Source organism: Rattus norvegicus, chromosome 9 (genome assembly GCF_036323735.1).
Source record: "Rattus norvegicus strain BN/NHsdMcwi chromosome 9, GRCr8, whole genome shotgun sequence".
Taxonomy (NCBI): domain Eukaryota; kingdom Metazoa; phylum Chordata; class Mammalia; order Rodentia; family Muridae; genus Rattus; species Rattus norvegicus.
The window spans coordinates 23,527,577-23,549,316 of NC_086027.1; the positions used below are offsets into that span (position 1 = coordinate 23,527,577).

The window sequence follows — 21,740 nt, forward strand, 5'->3', positions numbered from 1 at the left end:
ATCAGGTAGGTTTCCTAGGGATATCCACTGAATATGACTAATGACACAGTAAGACTAGGCACAAACCCTCAAAAGGCTGGACGATGCAACACAGGAGGAGAAAAATGGTCCTAAGCACAAGAGAGTCAGAGACACTCCTGACTTCCACTGTTGGGAGTCCCATAAGTACACAAAGCCACACAACCAGCAGATATATGTAGAGGGCATACAGACCCATAAAGGGTTTGTGTCTGTTCCCTCAATCACTGTGAGCCCTTATGAGCACTGCTTAGTTGATTCTGTGAGATGTGTTCTAATGTGTCCTATACCCTTTGGATCCTACAATCCTTCCTCCTTCTATTCTGCTGGGGTCCTCTGGTCCCACCTGTGGCTGTTGGTCTCTGCATCTATACAGAGTTGCTATCCATAGTTGCTGGATGATACCCTCTGATAATGACTGGACTATACACTGATCTATTAGTACAGAAGAATATCACAAGGAATCATTTCATTGACTTTTTTTCCCAGTCTTGCTTGGTTCTAGCCTAGGTATTTGGGCTGTCCTGACTTTGTTCCTGGTCATTCAGGCCTCAAGTTGGATCAGTCATTGGATGGCCACTCTCATAAGTTCGATGCCACCATTACCCCAGCACATCTTACAGGAAGGACAGATTGTAGGTAGAAGGTTTTATGGCTGGGCTGATGTCCTATTTTACTGCTAGGAGCCTTGCCTGCTTATAGAAGATGACCAGTTCAGGCTCTGTATCCCCCATTGTTATCAGACTTCACTACAGCCACGCTCACAGATTATCTTTTACTTATAAGGAGTTTATCTTTTACTTATAACTGAGTTCATACCTTTTTTGTCTTTCTAGGCCTTGGTTACCTCACTCAGGATGATCTTTCTTAGTTCAATCCATTGGCCTGAAAATTTTATGATGTCATTGTTTTAATACCTGACTAGTGCACATTTTGTAATGCATTTTTCAGTTGAGGGTGATCTAGGTTGTTGTCAGTGTCTGGCTTTTATGAATAATGCTGCAATGAGCATGGTTGCACAAGTGTCCTTGTATAGGATGGGGTGTTAGTTGAGTATATGCCCAAGAGTGGTATAGATGGTTCTTGAGGTAAATCAATTTCTGATTGTTTGAAGAACTGCCATACGGATTTCCATAATGGCTGTACGAGTTTGCACTCTCACCAGCAATGGAGGATGGTCTTGCTTCATATCCTTGCCAGCATCAGCTGTCACTTGTGTTTTTATATTAGCCATGACAGGTGCAAGATGGAGTCTCAAAGCAGTTTTGATTTACACTTTCTTGAGGACAAGGGATGTTGAACATTTCAGTGTTTAAGTGTCAGCCATTTGAGACTCCTCTGTTGAGAATTCTGTTTAGATCTGTACCCTGACTTTCACTGGTTTATTTGGTTTGTTGATGTCTAGTTTCCTGAGTTCTTTATATGTTTTAGATATCAGCCTCTGTCAGATGTGGAATTGGTGAAAATCTTTCCCATTCTGTGGACCGCCATTTTGTCCTATTGATGGTATCCTTCACCTTACAGAAGCCTTTCAGGTTCATGAGGTTCCATTGGTTGTTGCTCTTAGTGCTTGTGTTCAGGAACTTGTCGAGTATGCTAATGAGTTCAGGGCTATTTCCTACTTCTCTTACTAGGCTTAGTGTGTCTAGTTTTATGTTGAGGTCTTCGATCCATTTGAACTTAAGTTTTGTACAGGGTTGCAAATATAGCCCTCATATACACAGAAGACAAAGGGATTGATAAAGAAACCATGGAAACAACACCTTTCATGGTAGCTATAAATAATATATCTTGAGGTAGCTCTAATCAAGCAAGTGAAAGACTTATATGACAAAAACTTCAAGTCTTTGAAGAAATAAGTTGAAGAAGATATCAGAAGATGGAAAGCTCTCCCCTGCTCATGGATTGATAGGACTGACATGGTAAACATGGCCATTCTACCATAAACAATCTACGGATTCAATGAAATCTCCATCAAAATGTTTCACAGACCCTGAAAAAGAAATACTCAATTTCATATGGAAAAAAACAAAACAAAACAAAACAAAACAAAACAAAAAAAACAAAACCAGGAAAGCCAAACAATCTTGCTCAATAAAAGAACTTCTGGAGGTATCACCATCCCTGATCAAGCTATACTAAAGAGCTATAATAATAAAAACTATGTGATATTGGCATAAAAAGACAAGTTGATCAATAGAATTGAATCAAAGACCTAGATGTAAATCCCGTTTTTTCATAAAGAAGTCCAAAATACACACTGGCAAAAAGACGCATCTTCAACAAACGGTGCTGGTGTAACTGGATGTCAGCATGTAGAAGGATGACCATCAAAATGGTCACGATGATCTCAAAGCGAATATTACTTTAAAATGTGATGACTTTTCTTTCTCGTTTTTTATGTATACTATAGTGAGCCAGGTGTACTCAAATCTCTGAAACATAAAAGCTACTTTCCCTACATGAAAATCAAAATGAGGAGAGCCACAAGATGGGGGCCAGAGGACAACAGAGAAGGCGTGATAATATTAAAAATTTAATTAGCTAATAAAATAAAATTTAATTTGATAAAATAAAAAACAGTTTGATTTTAACCTTCCAAGAAGTCTATTTTTCCATGACAGTCACATAAACACCTGCTAGCTCATGCACTTATCTGGATCCACGCAGCTTCCCGCATGTTAATTGACAGGAAGAGTGACCATGTAGAAACTGTCTATTATTAATCACAAGCTGAAACATGGGTAAATTTTCCATAGGTAAATGAAATGCAATGTTCATAAATTTGAGCAACTATACATACAGGCTCCTGTGTATTAAATACTAACATTACTTAGAAATTGCAATATATCTCAAGTACAGTTAAGTCTTAGGTGCAAGCATCCTTTACATATGGGGGAATATGCGGTAGCAGGTATTGTGCAAATCAAATGTTTCGTCTATATTTACTTTGGTTTTCATTGCAAAATGTAGACGGTCTACTACACTAAAGTAGAATTAGAAAACAAGGGAGAGTTAGTTGAACATGTATTATCTAATATTTAAAACCCCTTAAAAACTGTTAAGAAAACCCCTTTAAAACATGTGGCTCCTCAATTCCATTTATCCGGTTCTGAAACTTCATCTTAAAGATAAATATAGAATACTTCAACCACTGTTGTGTAAAATATCTTTACATTGTTTTTTAAAATGATAAAGACATGATAGAATGTTCAGTTAAAAAGTTAAAAGCTAGAAAAGAAATCTATTTCTCCTACTGCTACAGAAACTGACCTTGGTGATATGGAAAAAAGAGAGACAAAACGATAAGAGAATTACTCACTTTATCTAGCACAGTGTTTCAAGTGCCAGTGCTCACACTGGTTACTGAAATTCCTAAGAACCAAGGACACTGGGGGATAAGATCGGGAACAGAGATGGGGAACAAGAAGGAAATCTCCTAAGTAGAATGGCAACTGGAACAAGGCTACCATGGGCACCTGTGATGTCTGCAGGGATTTGTGCACTGAAAGTAGGGTGGGGCCCCAGGAAGATGCGAATGCCACGAGGGACGTACCCCTGTGGGCAGAGCAAAGCGCCCACAGCACCTTGTATAAAGTGATGCATCTCCAACTGGAGTTCAGAAAAAGACTATGTTGGAAGGAAGCACATAGGCAAACTTTATTCATAACTACAGATATATATACATATATATGTATAGATATATACCCCTAAAGAGAAGCATGTACTAATTTTTGAAGAAATAGCAACAAGTTCATCATGTTCAGCTCACACCATAACTATCAGTTGCGTTATAAAGAATGCCCACCACCCATTTGCAACTGCTTTTGCTATCCCACCTAACGCCACACTTAGCTGTCCTCATCTTAGCTGACCCCAAAGACTGGAGATGTGTGTTCATGTGATGACCAGGATACCACACGTCTCTACTGCCCCCTCTCTCTGTCAGGGCCTTCTTTTCTTCAACTTGTGGAAGGCAGAACATCATATGGGACACTTTGTGGTTTCTTTTATATCTTCTCTCATTCTCTTTTCTTCCTGAGTAACCTCTTGCTCTAGTAGAACCTTGCGCATGTTTTATATGTCCATGATTTCTGGGTGGACAGGCACTCTTCACATACATTTTTACACACTGATGATCTGTTAGAGAAGGCTGAGGATGAGAGGACAATACAGAAGAAAGTTTGGATCTAGCAGTTTGATTCATTAGGCTTAGGACACAAAGCCATTTCTATATCAAAGAAGTTCAAGAGCTCTTCTAAAAGCTGCAGCCAGTTACTCCGGAAACAGCTGATAACATATCACTAGTGTGCATTCAGAGTCATCTAATGATTTCTCATAGTTAGAAACACTAAGTCAGAGCCTAGCTTCAATGGTTCAAGACAGGCTGCCTCCCATTAGGGACTAATATAGTTGGTGACTCAGAGTTGAAAGCAAAACTTGTTTACCATTCTGAAAATCCTGTATGAATACCACAAAAAGCTATGCTGCCGTGTGCTATGACCAGGAAACAAAGCCTGGACTACAGCACACTGCTTACATAGGATGCACAGGGTCTTCTAAGTCCCACTCCCTAATCAGGGAAACAAAACAGAACAAAAGGGCCTGGCAATGCAGCTGGTCATCTAAGAGCGCTGATGGTCTCATGGGTCCAGAGGTTAAAGATCCACGACGGCAGGGACAGAGGCTGCAGACAGAGAGGGTGGAGTCGGAAGGTGAGAGCTCACATCTTGAACACACACAGGAAGATGAGAGTGAGCTAGAAATGGCAAGAGGCTTTTGAGACCGCAAAGGCCATCCACAGTGACATATGTTCTCTACCAAGGCCCTATGTCCTAAGGCTCCACAAATAGCCACCAACTGGGAATAAAGCACTCAAATGCATAAGAACATGGTGGGGGGAAATCTGATTTAAACCACCACAATATTGTTTCCATGCTGGCTAACACACCCACTCTGCATCTCATGGATCATAGATACTTCCTTACTGTCAAGTCCTGCTCGCAAAATGCATTCAGAAGTCTGAATGAAATAGGTGGTGGCTCCTCTGATGGACCAGAGGGTAAACAGAAATTTGTTGGGGAAGGATTCATAGTACATAGTATGACACAGGTAGCATACTTTATATGTAAGGGAGGCAAAGTTGCAACTTTAATATGAGTTTGCAAGTTGGTGCCAATCTTCATGGATGATTTTGAAGACCTTAAAGATGAGGCAACAGCAGAAGTGGGGTGTGTGTGTGTGTGTGTGTGTGTGTGAGAGAGAGAGAGAGAGAGAGAGAGAGAGAGAGAGAGAGAGAGAGAGAGAGAGATGGGGGGAAGGCATTTATTTATTATTTTTATGACACACCAAAACATAACCTGCAAGAGAAAGGGTCTTTGATTTATATATTGTTATATCCACAACACCAAAACAATAACAACAACAAAAACCCAATGACTGTCACATTCTTCAGCATGCAGCTGAGCGAGGGAGGCCATAACAGTATCTATCCAGTCAGCTCCAACTCTTACAGGCTGAGTACACATCAGGACACAGGCAGGGCCTGGCAAATGAGACGAACCCTCGAGACTGCACTGTTTTAACAGTTATATCTAGAGAATGCAGCAAAGTGAACCAAAGGAGTTACAGCATGTTTTACTCACAAGCCTGACAAAACATCAGACTAGACGCTACTCAAAGCTCACTGCCTACTCTAGCCATTTCAGCCAATTTTGGTGTCTGGAACAGAAAGGAAAAAGCTAGGTGTGTTTTCATTCAGTTACATATGAGAGCAATGTCTTACTCTTTTAAAAATCAGGCTAGGTAAAAAAAAAAAAATAAAGTGAAACAAAATAGAAGCCAGTCACCTTCCCAATAAAGAATGCCAATATCTATTCATATTGATAAAATACCAGAAGGAAAAAAACTGTCATCTAATGCTCTACTTTTCCTATTTTTAATGAGAAGACTCGATGTTTAGTTAAATCTTCAGAAGTAACTACAGATGTACAGGGGGAAAGAAGAGTTATGGATAATGTCTATAGAGTGCTCAATTTCCACTTTAACAATAAAGAGTCTGGGACGTTTCCAAATTGCCAATTGAAATTTATGAAGACTATGGACAAACAATGTCCCCAACAGCAACTACCTGACCTATAACTCCTGGAAGTAAGGGACAAGTTCTTCTCAGGAGATGATGCCAGGGAAATAACTGAAGAGACTGGAGAGCTTACTTCCCAGAATGCGGTTCGTTCTTGGGTGAGCTGCATAATTCTGAAATTATCGCCACAAGCCCGCAAGCAGGGCCACATAAGCAACATAGGAGAAATGATCTAAAGTTCCTGAGAACTTCCTTCTAATGATCACTGTCTTTAGGGGTTCCCTGCGTCCCTCCGGGCATCGTTTCTCACCCCCAGCCCCGCCCCAGGCATCTTCCCTGGAATCAGGATAGGATGACTTGTCATACCCCACACTAGCCCATCTGAAACAACATCTGTAATGGCAGGTAACCAGGACGCGCTCGTCAGAGGAGGGATAATTTCATTGTCAGGAAGGCCTCATGAGTGTAAAGCCTGTATAGAAGATGAGAACGAACAAGGAAGCAAGACACTGCAATAACACTGTAGCGGCCATGACAAACAACACAGACTGTGCTGTCCAACAGTTAAAATGCTCAGGTCTTAAACACAAACATAATGCTCTTCTTAAAGAGACATTTCATCATTTGAACACTGAAGTTTGCAAAACAACAATTCTATTATGAACAACTTTACGGTTTCTCTTCTTCACTGACTTTCTAAGCTATGTTCATTTGAAGTTCACAAGTAAATTGTGGTTTTGAATTAGAATATATTTTCCAATAATTTATCAATGAGCATTGAAAAATGTTGATGATGTTCTAGAAATGCACTGTTATACATTCCTCTGATTTAATTTTTATGTAAGTTTACAAAAGAACATCAAATTTCCATTATTTAAATTTTTAAAATAAGAGATAAAAGTGTATGAATATAAAAGAATTGCTTTCGTGTTTTTTAATGATTTATTGGCAGTGAATATTTGATTTGTAGGCCATAGATATACAGCTGAGGTCATGTAATAATTTCCTGCGTAAGAATGGATCATGGCTGGAGACTGTAAGAAGCCCTGCCTCTCAGCCACTCACAAGGAGCACTGAAAGCTCCACTGCAGGGCTTCCGAGCAGTCCTGCTGTGTCCTCCCTACAAGGAGAGCTCACAGCCCTGCTTCATCTCTTCAGAGATTGCATAAGTAACTGAACATGGGTTGTTATCTTGATGACCCAAAGAACAAACTCACACAAGTGTCCTCATCTTCTGAAGCTGAGGGTGAAGGGACTGTGCATATTACACAGCACCAGTCACAGAACAGAGTCTAAGAATCCTTGTTTTAGAACCTCCTTCCGATCCCTTGACCAGTCTATGCGAAGCAGCTCACCAGTTGGCTAGGGCAGTGTAAGTAACCAGAAAACCTGTGAGTCCAGGATAGAAAGGGGGATGAGTGGCCTGTGCTCAGGGTACTTCTACAAAGCTGTTGAATGCAAATCTATTTCTATAGCTACTAATAACTAAAATTCAATATTTGAATATCAGAAATAGTGAACACTAGGTGTCAGTGTAAGAAGTGAAAAAATATTTTTAAAAAATGCGTTGTTTCCAATCAGGTGTATAACAAAAAATATCAAAAACAGCTGCGGCCACATTTACTTATAATTGTATAATTCAGCTAACAAGCCAATCTTCTTTTTAAACACAAGTTCCTGCTCCCAAACCACCAAGAATTTAAAGTCAGATTGAGCTGATTATTGGATGTTACAGGTGATTTGTGACCTCAGCTATAGAAGGCACAGCAAAATTTCACTTCTAACAATATATTTTGAAGACAATTTTGCTTTAAAAAAATAATACTTTTTAAAATATATAATGCATTAGTATTAGTATGGTCTATAAGTTTTATGTTATATGATGTGAGGTAGGAAAATTGCTTCAAAAATGTTGTGGGATATCTGTTAAAAATGTTAAAGGCTACCTGGGTATAAACACCTTTCTGGCATGCGACACGGTGCAGCTTCCAAGTCCACTGTGGCAAAACTAGAACCAACCCCTCATGAAAAAAATCCCGAATGAAAGGCCACACATAAGAGTCCAGGTATTAAAGCTAAGGTGCTCGGGGCTGGGCGCACCTCTCCCCGGCACTTGGATTGCTGAGACGGAATGAAGCTTGAGATGAGCATGAACTACAAGCAAAGATCCTATCTCAAAATCAATAATGTTTTAAAAATTACAACTAAAACCAAATCATTAAGATAACTTGAAAGTTAATCTACAAACCAGAAGAAATGAGTCTTGGAAACACAATCGATTCTTCCCAAATCCTGGACTCATAGGGTATTTCTAAAATAATCTGGGGTTCATGTCCCCCACACGTAACTCCAGCGCTTGGGAGGCTAAAGTGAGTGGAATGTTGAGGACCCAAAGCCAGCCTGGGCTACAGAGTGAGCCACGACCTAAAAGAACAACAGCAAACACACAGACCAGCAACTCCAATCCTAAGGACGCGCCTAGAGCTGTAGCCTGGTGCCTTCATCAAGAGCACAGGGCAATTTATCTATAGACCTCTCAGGGCCCAGGCTCCAAAGACAAGTACCGAACAGGAAAGCGTGCTAAAATTCACAGATTATTATCACTAGCAATATTAATGAAGACATGGATAATATCAATATAAGGCATCATATTTTATAAAGTACAATAACATCATTGCTCACTTGTGATCTATATTTACATGTTTGAAAATGTGTTTGGAGACTTGGTCATAAATTTTGAAACCTATTATTGCCAAAAAAAAAGGAGGCACAATGCTCATTACTGCGACATAAATTCTGTGCACTCCAGAGACATGACAAAGTATTTAGTGATTTTTCTGAATGAGCATAAATATCTCACCTGATTTTAAAAGTAAGGTTCTGTATGTGTCTGTATTAGTGTGTGCTGGTGCCCGTAGAGACCGGAAGGAGCCTGATACCCTGGTACTGCAGTGTAGCCAGTGTGGGAAGGACGTGGGGCTGCTAGCAGAACAGCAAGTTCTTAACTGATGAGCCATTTCTCCAGGCCATAGCTGACACCCTTGTTGTTTCACAGATAGTTACATTCTAGTCATCATCCCAATGGCTAACACTGAATGAACTGAAAAATATGTAGTGTTCTCAGTTGGCCCAGCTATGCAGAAAGTGACATTAAGACAAAATGAACACAGGCAGATATATCCAGAATGATTTATCTAAACCAATGTCTCAGTGTTGCAAGGTATTTAAGAATAAAATGAATGAGAGGTAGAGACATAAGAAATAGAAAACAAATACATACATGGCATAAAATTCAAATGCAGGAAACATACAACATGGGGATGGAAGGTCTCTCTGACTTTTCTGTGCCTCTGCTTAAGCCCTACCATTAAGATTTTGGATGTCAGTAATTAAATGCTGCTTCCATTAGTAAACAGTGTTGATCAGTGCTAGGTGATCCACATGTATTATAATGAAAATGTGTATGAGGTTGGTAAACTCCATTAGTAAGCAAGAGATTCCTGGGGATGACAAAAAGGTTCAAAACTGCAAAACTATCAAACCATGAAGCCAAAAATTCTAACTCAGCGATAAGTGTCCCCCTAATTCTGTTCGGCCAGCACGTCCCAGCTCGTGGCTCATAGTTTATGGAGTTTGTGGCTATGGCAGAAATATCAACAGGAAGAACATTTGGAGGATGGTTCTTAGAACATGAGCACACTAATGCAGCAGGCCCAGAATGTGCTAATTCCTATCTACACCACCTCCACACCAGGATGAGCACTGATATTGTCACGCACTGATGGCTGACACACACCACTTGAACACTTCTCTTTTTCCTTACAGGATTTAGTTTACAGTCTGACTAGTATTTATAAATACCATGAGAAGCAGAAGCTGAAACTAAGAAACTGATACTAATTAAAAAAAAAACTCAGTAGTATTGTTCTTGACTAGAGAAAACTATGTTCAACATATCTTAAAGTTCATGCAAATAGAAAAAAGAACAAGAAGACATGCTGATATTTTATCTATGCTAGAAAGGTATCACTGATCACAAAAAGCTTCACAAGACCAGCCTGCCTTAAGACAGGAGTGAATGTGTGTGTGTGTGTGTGTGTGTGTGTGTGTGTGTGTGTGTGTGTGTGTAAGATGTGACAGAGGTGGGAGTGGGGGAACAATTTGAGGAAGTAGGTTCCTTCCATATATCATATGGGTCCCCAGGTTCAAACTCAGGTGATGAGGCTTGGCAGTACCTGGTTCCACGGTTTCGTCACCTGTTGGGTCACCTCACCTGTCCTCTGTTGTTATGAAAAGGTCAATTCATATAACTCAGATACAAAGGAAGAATTAAAACATCAGCAGCTTTGTAGCATTCTGACAAAGTAGAATTTCAATCTCCCTTGCTGTTAGACCTCAATGTTACCTTCCTGGATTTCTGTCTTTCAGGTGATGTTGCAGATTTCTTCTCTTGTAACCTCATCACTTCCCAGACAAACAGCACACCCCAGGGATATCACCCTTCAGTGTTCTAAGTAAGTCCTTTTCCTCTCAGCCCCTTCATCTGCAAACTCATATTTCTAAAGCCATGGTCTCTCCCCATCACCTGTTCTTCCAGTCCTTGCCCTCCAGGCAGCTGCCTGCCTGACACTGCATCAGCTGTGCCTCGCTGGTCCTTATCTCTAGCAGTGCCACCCCTTACATCCTGACGTTTCATGTGGGTTTGGTTTTGTGGTGCTCCCCACTCCTAAGCCTTTTGTTTTTATTATTTGTTGATTTATTGATTTTTACACTCCTTTCATTCAGAGTCAATTGCTATCCAAGGAAGACGAATGCTTCTAGTCTGAATATTGTAACATCACCGTTATATATTTCTCTGGGAATGCCATTCAGATTTTCACTATCTACACAAGGAGCCAAGTCTTCTTGGTTTTCTCCCTCTGCCATTCTGAACTTGCGGCTGCCTGCAGCTTTCTATAAAGACCCAGTTTGAAAGGGAATGATCTTGAAAATCTGGTCCCACTTTTCCCTCACTGCTATTGCCTGTGTGCACTTAGGAAGCTGTGCTTGTGCTCCAAATACAAGCTTTGGCTTCAGCAGAGGGGCCTTCACATGGATGGACAGATCTGGTTTCTTGGCATGAAATATAAAGCCTACACAATCTATCTGACATTTAAAAATAAGCATCGACTCCTACAGCACCATTCAGAGCAGTCCTGACAGCTCAACATGAATTCGTGGCTGCAGTCACTAAGCAGCTTCTTAGGAGAACGTAAAGACTCAGATGAACAAGGGAGCAGTTTGGGTTGAAACTCAAGGGTAAATAAAAGGATAATTTACTGATTATGATTCAAATTTTGGAAACTAGGATAAATAAAGGGATTCCAATGATACAGGGAACTTTGAATTCTTAATTAGCACAAAAAAGAAGAAATCAGATATGTTAAGACAAAAAAGTATAAATTTTTTTTAACTAGAAAGACATTTAAAAACAGAGTACTACTGACTCTGATATATCCTCCAGTTATTTAGCAAAATATATTGTGAAAGTACTTTTGCTTTTAAATAGAGAAAACTTGAGTACCCAGTAGATACAACAGACCCCAACAACCTTGCTCTTAGCAACAACATCAAGTGCTCATGTTTAGAAGCAAGCAGCATGACAGAAGAAAAACAAGGCCAACTCTTTCACCACGAAAAAAAGTTGAGCCATGGACTGTTATTCAAAATGTAAGTGGGCAAAAGCTTTACTGGGAACATTATTATTATGTTTAAGTCTAGAGATCGTTCTAATAAAAATCGCTTTAAGGGAATCCTCTGTACTCAAAGAAAAAGAATTTGTGAAGCCAACATTAGCATAAACAATACTGCAAGTTTCTAAACAAACCTACAGATTTCACATGGCCTTTTAAAATTCTGTCCTAGATATTTTGTTACCTCATTGTAGGTACTATGTGTGTATAGCATGGTTTTATATAATATAATATAATATAATATAATTTATACATATGGGGTGTGGAGTGTACATGGTATATGCAATTTGAAATTCAAAAAATATTATCCATATTAAAATAGTTAGCATAAACTTTATTTCAAATTTTCAATCTGAATTGAAAAAATGTTTCTTTAATATGTCGATTAGTAAAAGTTTAGTCAAAAAGTAAACATCCTGAGATCGTTTAAAGGGCAGTTTTAGGGCTGGAGAGATGGCTCAGTGGTTAAGAGCACTGACTGCTATTCCAGAGGTCCTGAGTTCAAATCCCAGCAACCACATGGTGGCTCACATCCATCTGTAATGAGATCTGATGCCTTCTGATGTGTCTGAAGACAGTTACAGTGTACTTACATGTAATAAATAAATAAATCTTTAAAAAAAAGGGCAGTTTTATTTTATTTTATTTTTTTAAAGGGCAGTTTTAAAGATGATGTTTAGCAGTGACTTGTTAATAGTGTACTTCTAGTTCTACTGGAAATTAAGTAAGAAGTGTTGGAATGAGTACTTCCCAACTGTGCTTAGTACTCGAAGTACATTTAATTTGAAGGAATTTGCTTTTCCTTTGTGAAGAACCCTTAGCAAGGAGCAGAATGGACAGAGGATGGTAACTAGTTGCTAAGGCAGCTGCTGGTAGGAAACAGTGTGAAGTCATACAGTACCTATAGTTACTAAACCACAGTTAACAAAACAAGGGTTATCTGACTGGTTTGTAACTAAAATATATACACTATACCCTAGCAAATACATTGGAAAAATGGAAAGGTTCTTGACTCCCAACCCTGCTACTTCTTAGACAGTAAAGCTTTTTTTCTTTGAGTGCAGAGGATTCTCTTAAAGCAATTTTTATTAGAAAGATCCTTAGACCTAAATATAATAATAATGTTCCCAGTAAAGCTTTTGTCCACATACATTGTGAATAACAGTTCATGGCATACATACATATATACGTATGTCAGGCTATACACACACGAACACACACACATACACACACACACAAACACACACACAGCACTTGAAATTTAACTATGTTTTAGTCCAGAAAAGCCTCCAGGATAAGTATCTTTTTATGAAACAGAGAGTGTGATTTATAAATTCATCTACAGATGTAAAAATGACTAGAAAAATTTAAAACCATCAGTTTAAGATATTAGTATCTACCATAATGTACTATAATAAAAATCATAATAAAAAATAATGAAGGATGTAAATTCATTTCATAGTCTAAGTGGATAAAAATACATACCTTAAAGAATCAGTATAGTGTATAAATATAAAATATTGAGATTTGAGAAATAAAAGATTGTAATTACAGTTACAAAACAAAAAAGGTAAACTAAGGCTAAAAATTTTTTATGTTGTCAGTATACATAGATAAAGGTTATTTAAAAACATGCAAAATATGTGTGTGTGAGTGTGTCTGTGTGAACACCCATACACACTTAATATAAAAAAATCTTTAGCAGACAGGCTGAACATTGTTTTAATGGTCTTATATTCCCCTTTTCTTTATAACATCCATATTAACAAGAATAACATCCACACTGGGCAAAGACAACAAGAATTTCAATAAATAAGAGACTTCCAAAGACTGTGGAATGGATCTAGAAATTTGGCAGCAATCTGTCAGTTCAGAGTTAATGTACAGGGAACACAGTGCCCTAACGGGAGCATGTCTGCTTGCAGAAGGCATGACAGAATTTGTTCTATGAGAAGACAGGCCTTGGAAAATGCTTTTGAAGTTAATAAGGACTAGAAGAAGGAACCAAGGGAATTACACAGAGGCAGGAGGGAGAAAGGCAAGGCACACGTTACTCCCAGTGGCTGGGGAACAGTTCCTCTTCTGTGCACTTTGAAGCTTATTCAAAGCCTTTCTGTACATTAAGGTTATTATTAATATTAATGGTAATCCTGAAAATGTGATTACATATGAAAGCTTTCAACAGTTAAATTTCTTACTATTTGTTTGTAGATTCATATAGTGAATATACAATATGATTTTAAAATGCCACGTTAAAAATTTTTATTTTATGTGTAAAACAAGGAGAGGTTTCTGACTTTAAATGCAAAAATGAAGGTAGATACTTGTCAGTGAGGAAACACTGGCTACCATTCTAAAGGGTGACTCCAGCAGTATGGTGTCAGTTCAGTCACAGTCGACTCACTCAAATCTCTGCCCATCTCCACTAAGTGATGCAGCTCAATCTGGGGAGCACATGTTTCACGGAAGACAGGCATCTCTTACATTAGTCTGAGTTTATCCAAAGCCTAATAACTATGCTAGGCACACAGAAGACCTTAAGGGCAGACAGCACCCAAGAGTACCCAGAATGCAACACTACAACAGTCTACCATGTGCCAGGGGAGAATTCAAGCAAACCAGGATGAAGGCCAGAGAGGATGCAAAGGAAGCAGCCTGCAAGAAAAGCAGTCAGAGAGTGAGTGAGGCCTAAGCTAACAGGTGAGCACCATGAGCCACCAGCGAGAGTGCAGCTAGAGGCCACTTGTAATCTGCAACTCTGACACTACAGTAAGATTTCACAAAGTGAATTGAATATTAATAGAGTAATATCAGTGAAAAAAATGAAAGAAAATGTTAAGAACAGTGAAAGGACTGGAGATTTCTTTCCACCTGATCCTCCTGGCTTATGCTAATATTCAAAACTTTGAACTCAATAAATTCCCCTCCTCTGAGCTGCTTGTGATAGGCATTAGAAAAGCAGCTAATGAATAGATTAATCTCATAATTAACCTGGGCATAAGAGACATAAAATACCTATTCAGCCATTAAAAATAGATTGGATTTGAATATAAATACTTGCAATATAATAATGCAAATCACATACAATTATCAATTGTGCACATCTCTATTTATTGAAGGTAAGGAGGGATCAACCTGGAGACTGAGGGGAAGGAAGTTTAAGATAGAACAAATTTTATGTCTTTCTGGTAAATTGTGAATTCTTTGGGCATTTTGACTCATCTTTTATCCAAAGCACAGCAGTAAGTGGCCTGTTGTTAATTACCACAGCAACCTTTTATGATTACAAGTCGCCAAACAAAAGGGACATTCTAATCTTTGCTATGCAGTGTGACCTAGCAAGAACTGTGGTGCCTGTACTGCTTCCTGTCCCTATTGAGTTCTAATTGGAGTTCTTTGAGCACATGAAGTAGCCTCCATTCAGCCATCATATCCATAAGATGATAACTTCCCTTTGTGCAAACTTACGTGATTTCGCAGGTACAAGTCAATGGAACTGCTATTATTCAGAATGTGGGCTGAAAGCAAAGGAAGAGTGTGAGCTCTGGCCTAGCTCTGCAAGGCCGTGATGTAGGTCATTACGGCCAAATGTATGACGCATGGCAAAGGCCGATGACTATGCTATTCTAATCTGTTCTAGAGGGGAAAAAATCAACTGCTTTTCAGATTTTAACCTCCCGGTTTTCATTAGTTAACATATTTATAACCTACATGCAGAAATGATCAAAAAGCAATCAGTGAGGCCTAAGCCATTCATAACTACAAAACTGAACAGAGAGAAGGGACTTACTTGGAATGGAGGACATCTTATTAAAGTACTGAGGAGGAATTGGGGGTTAGAGGGCAAAGGTTACATAGGAAATATATGTTGAAAAAGGGGGGAGTGACCAACCAAATTTAGGGGAAAACATTAAGTTTATAGCTAGATTGCTTGCCAGCATGCCGGTGTTTCCATCTGTCTTCCTGTCTCCCTTCCTTCCCTCTGTCCTACTTATAAACATGGTTTACTATGTATCCCAAGCTTCAAGTGTGTGGTCAACCTGCCTGATCTAAACTGGAGACATGCTCCTTCCACCCAACCCCCACTCCCTGTACATAATTAGAGTGAGTCTTACTGTGAAGTATTTCTTGGATGAATTGTTATGGGGTCACAGGGTGGTTACCTTAGTCTGCCATCATCAGAACCAGAAACATGTCCCCTTCCCACAATGATCTGCTTGACAGGTCATATAATGAAGGAAGAATCCAATTGTTCTCTACCTACCATGTTGAAAATACATCTTCTTATTTGAACAACTATAATAGTCCGCAAAAGAATAGTGAAAACAAAATCCTCAGAGGTTAAAAAGAGCATACCTAACTCATTATCTAAAAAAATAACAAAGGACAAAAAGGACAGGACAACTTTTGACAGACATCAACTTCAAGCTCTTTCCCTTGCTGGTTAGGTAACACTGTACAAGATGGCTTGCCAATTGGAGTTTAGAGCAGCCCAGATGACACATAGTGAGTAATTACTCAAGGTTAGAGGTAGGAAAGTAGATCCTAATAGCAAGAGTGTAGGTTCTGCCCAGCTCTTGTGCTGGTAAAGGTTTACTGTAAATATAAAAGTTGTGTGTGGCTTTTATCCAGGAACTAAATGATCAAAGGTGGGATAGAAACCCCACGCTGGTATTAAATAATTTCTACAACAATAAACCTGATAACATGCATTATCTATGTAAATTATTCTAATGACATTCTTTTAATACAAAACTGGAATTATTCAGTGTGATATTAAGTGAGCATTTAAATGTACATTAACAGATGTTGCTGTTTGCACTCTTTAAGCCTTACTGGAAGGTTCTATGCTATCTTTAACATAGAGTCAAATTTCATATTATTAATATTTTTACATAATAGCTGTGTTTTTTGTTCATCTAATTGATAGTCATGTTTTTAATGCTTTGTGTATAAAAATAACCTGGCAATTTGATAGTCCAGTCCTCCTTACAAACCAGTATTCCAAACTGATACTTACAAAGCTGAAACTTGCACTACTGAGGCGTGAAAGATCTCCAGGGCATATTTAAAATAGCAACTCCTGATCCTAGCCATGGCCTCCCACAAAAGAATCTACTGGAAATACAGACTAGGAATTTGTATTTTTGTATTGCCTATAAAGGGTCTTCACCCAATCTGACATGTGACATTGAATCTCTGCTTCAGAGGAGCTGAGATTGTTAGAGGTTTAAGAACATGAAAATTAAACAACACAAGCTGACCAGCTGCTGCAATGGGCCCAGTAAGGCAGTAAAGTGCATGCTGTGCAATAAGATGGCCAGATTTCAATTGCTAGAGCCCATGTACAGAACAAAATAGCTGGGTACCGTGGTACAAAACTTGCAGTCCTAGCATTCAGGAAGCTAAGACAGGAGACCATGCTTAGGCCTCACTGGCCAGTCACTCTAGGTGAACTAGCAAGCTGCAATTTCAGAGACCTGTCTCAAAACATAAACTGAACAGCAACTGAGGAAGACACCTGATGTTGACCTCTGGTTTACATACATGCATGCATACATACATACATACATACATACATACCACACACACACACACACACACACACACACACACACACACACACAGGCGGGGGTGGGGGGAGAAGTTGCAACTATACTGAGAAATGAAAAGTGTGTATAAGACATATTCTAACAATGGCATCACTTGAGTCCCCGTAATAGAAAAAAGTAGAGACAACTGAAAACCACCATAAGAAAAGGGAGAAAAAAAGTGTTAACTGCCAACCTAGAACTCTATAACACTTCAGGAACATAGAGTCCTTTCATTCCTGCCTCTATATTTTTTCAGGAGAATCCTCACACCCTTAAATTATCCTCCCCCGTTGGTTAAGCTAGCTACTGGCTTTAAGGATTTATGCTATGTCTGTTGGGAGGCATCTTTCTTTGCTTTATCCCATTTGGAATTTGCACTGCATCTTGATCTTACAGGCATATGCTTTCAGTATATAATTGCAAAAGAAAAACCCCACTTATAAAGACAATGAAGAACAATAAATACTTAGGAACTAATGTAACAAGAGCTATGTAAGCCTTGAAAAAGGAAATGTTGAACTCCCCATGAAAGACATCAGCATCTTGAACAATGTACAGACCCTGGTCCTTACAATGAACACTCTAGGATGCACTTCTCAGTTATAAACTCATGTCATTTCAACCAAGATACTAATAGAGTTGCTATGTAAGATAATAGCAATATTTACATTACAAATAAACAATTAAGTAAACAATTTCCCCTTCTATCTGGGCTACTTTGCATCCAACATCACAGGGCGATTTGTAGAAGGTTTTATAAATGTAACATTTCCTTAAAATAAATTACTTGAACACCAGGACCTAGAGCACACCAATCAGTCTGACAACTCTGGAGGCAGTGAGATGGTTAACGGGCAGGTGGGTACACAGAACATAGATATTGGGACAAAGGTAATTTACATCCCAGTAAGGTGATGTGTACTTTCACAAGACCTGCAATGGATTCCAATTAAAAATGAATTAATTGTTCACTTCTGGAATTCACCACTAAATATTTCCAGGCTGTAACCAGCTACAAGTAACCCCAACCTTGGAAAGAGAAAATATAGATAAGGGGAAATGATTACACCACACTGACACAGATACACTAGAAAAAGGAGGGTCAGTGTAGTCTAAAATCTCTACAACACAGCACACATAGGACACACAGAGTAAGCCAGCCACCCAAGTACAAAGACAGGTAAATGAGAGAAGGATAGAGACTAGAGCTACATCCCCCCCCCCCCCCACACACACCTCTGCTGATGAAGAAGGCAGTCTAAGACGGGGGGAAAGGCGGGCTTTTAATGAATGTTGACAATAAAACTGGGTGGCTATTCAGGAAGACAAAATTGGTTACATATATCAAAAATGGATTACACGAACTAAGGATATAAAAGAAAAATTGAAATCATCTAAAATAAACTAGAAAGCAGTGTAAGTGAATTACTCTTTAAACTCCCTATATAAATTGGAATTTGTGACTCAAAATTCAACATCAATAAAATTATACGATAAAGTAAAACTATTTCAAGCCAAACAAAATCTCTGATAGCAAACTTTAAAAACTGTAAAATGAACACACTGTAAGAGTATCTTTGTACCATATACTACAGATGAAGTGCTGGGATCATAGTGTATTTGGGACATGAGTTAACTGAGAAATGGATGTGTAATGCCAGGTCAACATTTAAATAGCCTGAGTAATCCTGAGTAACAAGAACAAGGATAATACTGGGTAACGGCTCCTAGTAAATAATAAACAGGGGGAGGGAGATAGGTTTTCAATTAAGAAGAATACCAAGTAATAAATAGGAAAGATGAAAACAGAAAAGTCATTCTTGTGCAAATACTAGAATAATAATTTTATAAATTTCCTGTTGAGTTATAAAGTTAATAGTTGAAATGTACTCAGGAAAAGAAAATATAACATAGCTATAAAACTATATATCCCAGTGTATTTTACTAACTCTACCTAAATATTTAAAATAATACTATGTGGGTTTGGAGTAGAGTTCAGTAGTACTCAGGTACTAAGCATGCAAAAGCCCAGCAAGCAGTGAGGCGCACCTACAGACGGAAACGACTCAGCGTACACCACCTCCAAAGGGGGATCCTGGAAACGGCACAATAATCAGTATCTGTAAGGAGACAGGACACCTTGACACGCTGCACTGAATAGATCCCATCCCTTCCCCAATGACCTTGTTCACAATGTGCGACTACATCCTAATGTAAGAGCAGTCAGTAGAAGAGAAGAACGCTCTGCTTCTTGAAAATGTTCAGGTCATGAAAGGTCGGGAGGTACTGCAGGCTTAGCAGAGACAGAGAGGTACAGCCATGACAAGGCAATAGCCTATCCGTCAGGGTGGTACACTTGATGGCACCTCTGAAAAGAAACGGGATCAGTGGCAAGGAGGATGGAATTCAAATAAGGCTGTGAAGCTATTATGCCAGAGGTATTAGCAGGTTTTCATAACTGTTATATGGATACTGATAATAGAGAGAGCTGAACAGCATCTGAGAATTCTATACCAGTTGTAGACATTTTGTTACAATCAAGTGAACTCTAAGAAAGCTCTGGTGAAAAGGATGCATATTGGCAATTGTTAAAAGTACTGTTGCTATCGAAACACCATTGTTAGAATGCATTAGGTTATACACTTAAACCAGTATTATTATATTTATATCATATCTCAATAGCACCAAAAATGTAGCTGTTAATTAGAAAAAAATTTTTTTTCTTTTTTTCGGAGCTGGGGACCGAACCCAGGGCCTTGCGCTTGCTAGGCAAGAGCTCTACCACTGAGCCAAATCCCCTACCCCTAGACAAATTTTTAACATGTTGTATTGGAACAACAATAGAAGCAGAATAAAGAGATACCAAATAGGAATGGTTCTGTGTGACCTTACCAGGTTAATTAGTTGTGTGTGAACCACATCTTCTACCAAAACTGCTGTTTCATGGAGAGGCCTCCTAGCATCACCTAAAGAAAACCTGCAGGAAAAATAAAACACACCACTATTAAGGATGCAGACCAGGCACAACAATTACTATATACTTCTCACTGTAAGGATCGGCTGTACAAAGAAGGCACTAAACTGCTCTCTCACACAATCCAATAGTGCACACTTACTTCTAGACTAAGAAGTGCCTTGTTTATAAAGTGTACCTTCCCAAGAAAGCATATTATTATTTGTACTTGTTCTTGATTACAGAGTATTTTAAAAGGCAATATACTCTGTCAAAATGCAACGTACAACTTTGCTTTTCAATAGACACAATAGGAAGCTCACAATTTTACTCCAGCTCCAAGGGATCCAATCCCTCCAGCTTCTGATGGCATCTGTACTCTTGGATTGATATCCACAAACAGATAAATATGCATACACTTACAATTTCAAAAATGATAAACACTATTTCTGAAAATGGAAAATACCAATTATAGCACAATATAAGCATTAATTACACATGTAACAAATTTATAACTGTAAATATAAGAGCAGTGCAACAATAACATAAAATATAAAATATGTAATACAAGAACATAGAAAACTGCTTAAATATGAAAAGGTATCATTTATGATCTTCAACTACATACAAGCAGAATATAATGGTTCACAGTTTTTGTTACAGCATCTGTGTCTTAGATGTGCAGACTCTCATCCTCTTAAGAGTACCTGACACTGCACAATGAACTGAAGTCTCACTCAAAGCCCACATTAGCAAAAGACAAAACTATTCAAGCACAATGAGAAGCCTGACGTCACCTGAAGAGAGAAACCTTATATTTGTATTTAAGGCATATACTTAACTCAAAAATCCCTACAAACTGGAGTGAACTGGAATGGACTTCAAGGAACAGATCCCATAAAAGGCAGGAAATACATGTGAAGAACCAAAGTAAAGGTGAGAAACAAGTCCTAACAGTCCCGATACTTATCGTGGGAACTAGGAACTGTCCATCCTTCCAATGCCCTTTACCCACCAAGCATAGGAAAGATCAAAGAAAAGACTCTTCCACAAGAATGTCTGCTGTAAGTCACCAGTGCCTGGTGTACAAGGCTGTAATCCCAGCTCTCAAAAGCTGAAGCAGAAGGGTCACTCATTTTCACGGCCAGCATGGGCAAGAGACTGAGGTCAATGTCAATCCTTGCCACACACAGAGAGCCTGTCTCAAACAAAATAATAAAAACAGCAACATACAAACAAACCAACAAGAAAAAGAAGAAATTGTTAGCAGTAAATTTCTAGACAGAAAGACAATTGAGTAGAGCTCATTCATGTAAAGTCATTTGTATTTATACCACTCTCAGGAACCCACTATCATCCCT

The 21,740-nt window shown here is 38.8% G+C and overlaps 1 protein-coding gene across 17 annotated transcripts in view; it reads right to left on the reverse strand.

The window, feature by feature from the left end:
- Positions 1-21,740, reverse strand: part of Supt3h (SPT3 homolog, SAGA and STAGA complex component) — a 328,341-nt gene that overhangs the window by 151,688 nt on the left and 154,913 nt on the right. For 16 of the 17 annotated variants that reach the window (XM_008766906.4, XM_063267750.1, XM_039084827.2 and 13 more), the window contains one exon: positions 20,319-20,403. In XM_008766906.4, coding sequence (XP_008765128.2) covers positions 20,319-20,403 — 85 coding nt within the window. Of the gene's footprint in view, positions 1-20,318; positions 20,404-21,740 lie in introns of those variants that run through there. The other variant, XM_039084834.2, reaches the window with a different exon arrangement.